This window comes from Lottia gigantea (assembly GCF_000327385.1).
Source record: "Lottia gigantea unplaced genomic scaffold LOTGIsca_1471, whole genome shotgun sequence".
In the NCBI taxonomy this organism is placed as follows: Eukaryota; Metazoa; Mollusca; class Gastropoda; family Lottiidae; genus Lottia; species Lottia gigantea.
This window is the reverse complement of record NW_008707748.1, coordinates 1-4,563: the sequence shown is the minus strand read 5'-3', so window position 1 is coordinate 4,563 and position 4,563 is coordinate 1. Positions and strand designations below refer to the sequence as shown.

General features: G+C 33.7%; 1 protein-coding gene across 1 annotated transcript; it reads right to left on the bottom strand.

Annotated features, from left to right (window-relative positions):
• Positions 1 to 2,162: 2,162 nt before the first annotated feature.
• LOTGIDRAFT_239733 (hypothetical protein) lies at positions 2,163 to 3,088 on the bottom strand (the record flags this gene model as incomplete). The annotated part of the gene is made up of 3 exons (XM_009050238.1): positions 2,163 to 2,285; positions 2,465 to 2,588; positions 2,801 to 3,088. 3 exons carry the CDS (start codon positions 3,086 to 3,088, stop codon positions 2,176 to 2,178), a joined length of 522 nt encoding a protein of 173 aa, XP_009048486.1. The 3' UTR covers positions 2,163 to 2,175.
• Between the last annotated feature and the right edge of the window lie 1,475 nt (positions 3,089 to 4,563).

The window sequence follows — 4,563 nt, the reverse complement described above, 5'->3', positions numbered from 1 at the left end:
AAATTATCACGAAAATATATATTGAATATAGTTACAAAAATATATATTGAATATAGTTACAAAAATATATATTGAATATTATCACGAAAATATATATTAAATATAATTTAAAAAGTATATATCGAATATAATCATACAATTAATCACAAAAATATATATTGAGTATACTCGTGAAATTTTCGTTAATTTGACTTGATTCGAATTATGTATTTAATTCAAATTATTAACTTAATTCAAATGAATTATATAAATGTCGAAATTACCATGTGAACTTTTCAGTATTTGTAAATTTTTCGGCGATTTAATCACAAGGAGAATACAAATAAGCATTTAAGCATTTAAAACATTCGTTCGGTTTATTGCCGAGGTAGATGCAGCTTTGCCAAAAGTGACGAGAGTTTTCAAAAGGGTTAGGTGATTACTTTGATAGCTTTTGGTTACGAAATTGTTTTTTCCACTGTTTGATACAGAATTGTACAATTCGTTGGATTTTATACATTATTTAGAACATTGAAGACCTAATTATATCTTAAATTTTAATTTTACCAACACCAGATCTATCTGAGAATCGACACTTAACCAAAACACATTTCTTTTTTTTTGTTTATGATGGCGACTGATACAAAGAATTCCACATGACGCTCCTTTAATCAATCTTTAAATGATTTAAAGCTCTTGTGTTCAAATTTGAATATGTGTATAGGTTAAGCTCTGCTACAAGTGCTATGGCGGGTACGTCTAGCTATGATACTCGTTTATCAATACACACTACTTGCAGCTTATTATGATAATTTTATCCCCAATTACTTCCTGGATGAAATCAACCAGAGCACTGACGCTAATACTGTCACATACGACAACATTCTGTAGGTAACATGTGTTTTTAGACGTCAATAGTCAGAAAATAATGAATGATTGTTTTTTATTTCTTTGTCTTTCTTTGTATTTTTTTTTTTTTATTTGAATTAACTTTTACAGAGAATTTACAGCAATATATGTTTATTATTTTATGTTATAAACATAACACTGTAAAGATTTCATTGGCATTATTAGATATCCTCATCACTCTATATAAGATAATTAAAGAAAGGGTCCAGAGATTTGAGAAATGTATCTGTATTGAAAGTATATCATCTAAGATTAAAATAAAACTTTTTTGAAAATCGGTTTGCTGGCTATAAAGATATGACGCGTGAAAGTTTGGAAATACACACCTGCCAGCACAACCCGTATAGGGTATTTCCTTGTTACTAAAAATAGACGTGACGTAGTCGAAGTAACGATTCTGTCCAGTAATGGCCGCGTGGAACTGGTAAACAATGGAGTTCGGCAGTGTTTCAGAATCAGAAAGCGAACAATCAGACCTATCGGCCCTATCCGAAGATTTTGACACAGAATCCAATGCTGAAATCAATGGAACCAGTAGTTTCGAACCATATAAGATTGAGCCATTAGTTTCCGATGAAAAAGAAGTTAGCGGTACCGATGATGGCAATGTTGTGAGTGAAGTCAACAAAGAAAATGAACACGAAAGTCAAAGGCTTTATTCATCGGACTGGTTAGTATCAACCAAAAAAATAAAACGCCAAAAAAACACAGATGGCAAGCGTTTTATTAGCAAATATGAAATTTAGGCAAAAATATGGGAAAGGTCTAGTGAAGCAGAACAATATCCTTAGTCGTTGAAAGGGGGTGGGTGTTGCAGTCAGTCGGTTGATTACCGATTTTAACATCCTGGATTTGAACCAGTTTGTTTGAACCCATTTGTTTTGGAAACGGCATACCTACAGTACAGGCAACAATATGGAGATACAGAAGAGACTGGATCAGGGTATGTAAATATGTATGTTTGAATACCAATTGAACTCACTCTTGTATCTGTTTTGTCATGCAAGCCAATCAAATTAATGTCTCATTCTGCTCTGTGATTTTTTGAATCTTAACGTACAGTTTGTAATTTCTTTCAGGCGTACCCGTTATACAGCCTACAGACAGTTTGCTAGATGGTGTTGGGGATATTAGTCGCAGCCTCCTTTATTGGTAAATTGTAAAATCTGCAAGCCAATCAAATTAATGTCTCATTCTGCTCTGTGATTTTTTTAATTCTTAATAACATAAAGTTTGTCATTTCTTTCATGCGAATAAAAAAAAAGTTGTTATCTGAAATTTCATTTATTAGTAAATCGTGAAGTTTTCATCTTCACAGCTTCCTCTTTTTGTGGATGGAAATAAGTAGAACATAATGGTGGTGGCACATTCACGTCTATTCTTGTTCTTTACAAAGCCTGAAAAATACAAGATAAATGTCTTAAAACAAGTTGAACATAACTTAAAAGAACATAAGTTGATATTATATGCCATGTCGCAGCCTCTTTTATTGGTATGCATTCATAGGGCAAAGGTCATGAACAACATCTAATTAATTTAAATGCATCAATAGCAATAGCATGTTATTAATATTTACCTGCTGTAGTAGAGACCTTGTTTTCAGAAATATCTTGGAAAGATGTGGTAGCATGATCTCCCAATGATGAATTTTCAAAATCACTGACATTCGAATTAGATTGATCTTCCTCATCACGCATCATCTAAAGAAATTATGAATATTTAGATTGGTCCAGAAAATGACATTGGAAATAGGAGTAGGAAAGTTATGTCCATATTTTTCAGATGCCCATCTCTAACTAGCCTAATATAGCTCAGAAATATGGGACATTAATAGTTAAACTCCATTAGGCCATATTATAGTAATACAAAATAAGTCCTCTTACCCTTAGAACATCTCTTTTGTGTTACATACTGAAACTATTTTCGGGTAGATTGATGGTACCGATCCAGGAAGAAGTTTCTTACATTTTTCGGTGAAGCCCAATGCCTGTTTGATTTTGTATTTTTGGTCGTAACATTCAGAAGCAAAGTGGTCTTCACATATGGTTTGGTGTCTCGTTGATTGAGTAAAGTCGGCCCTCGATAGATTAACAAACCGTGTCCAATGAGCCCTCAACATGTTTTCTTTCGGAAATTTATTTACTGGAACACCATCTTTGTTGGTATTACTGCACCCCGCTACAGCATTTCGCACCGGCATGATAAAAACTTATCAAAGACAAACACAAACACAAAATTCTACGCGCTTTCGTACTGTAGGTTAGAACTTCCGGTTCTTCTCGCTTACGCCGACTACGTCACGAGGGGGGATTCCTTAAAATCCAATCAGCAAGGTATAAAATTCGGGATATTCGTCTTTTATCGGCAATATCTCGGTAACGCGTCGGAGGACGATTCTCAAATTGTCTGTGTCTTTAAAGGCGATAGGGACGATTTATTTAAGGCAAAGTCAAATCTCTGGACCCTTTCTTTAAATTTATTTACTGTGATCTCTACCCCTAAATGTCGCTAAAGGATTATTTACGTGATCAATATGGAGATTCGACACTTGAGGACTTTTAGTTATGTAATGTGATCTCTACCCCTAAATGTCACCTTTTCTGGCATTATAAAGTCGCAGATCTTGAGATTTCACCGAATTTGTACGCGCAAGAAGGACTTCGGGGAGGCTTGTTTAATTGTTTTCCAAAAATTGCGCAAACGTGGATATTCTAGAAGGTTCTTGAGAGGTATTAAAAGCTCAACCGTTGCTGAAATCTCTGCTAAAAATAATTCGATTCTTTTGCCAATACCAAATTCTTCAGTTTATCCTTGTAACTACCCTCGCTGTCAAACCTGTCCCTTCATTTTACCAACAAATTCTTTCCGAAATAGACGCACAGAATCCATATTTCAAGTAAATGAAAAACTCAACTGCAACAGCAAAAATATTATTTATCTCATTTCTTGCACAAAATGTGACGAACAATACGTTGGGGAGACAAAAAATTCGTTAAGGGTCCGTTTCAATCATCATAAGTCTGACATCAACTTAAAAAAAATTAATAAAACCGTTTCAAAACACTTCAATCAACCCGATCACCAATTAACAGACCTGAAAATTATTCCCATTGAACAGATATACGAACAACCTGGCATTGATACAAAGAAAATTCGACTCATTCGCGAAAATTATTGGATAAACAAATTACAAACCATGCATCCTTTGGGAATGAACATCCAAGTTGATTTCCAAATTATACCTTTTGTTATTCAATACAACAACACAGCTGGTCAAGTTCCCCGAATAATTATCCGTCTTTACAAAAAATTGCAGGAAAAATTTCCAACAGCCTTTACAAATGATTTAGTTATCGCCTATACCCGTAATAAAAATCTAAATGATATCTTCGTCCGTGGTAGATTACCCCCCACCCCCCTTCCATAGGTTTATGGAAAAGTACATTTCCTTTAATTAATATTTCTTATTTATGATAACTTGCAATTGGAGAGTTTCCTCGCAAAAATATCATACATGTATACTATTTTCACTTAATAAATTATATATATTTTTTATATGANATACGCATTTTCCTTTTCATTTAATATAGGACAATTCCTCAGTTTCACCAGTGAAAATGTTTATCATGATTTCCATGGTTATTAATGTTCCTGTTGGAACCAGTATTCTTCTTA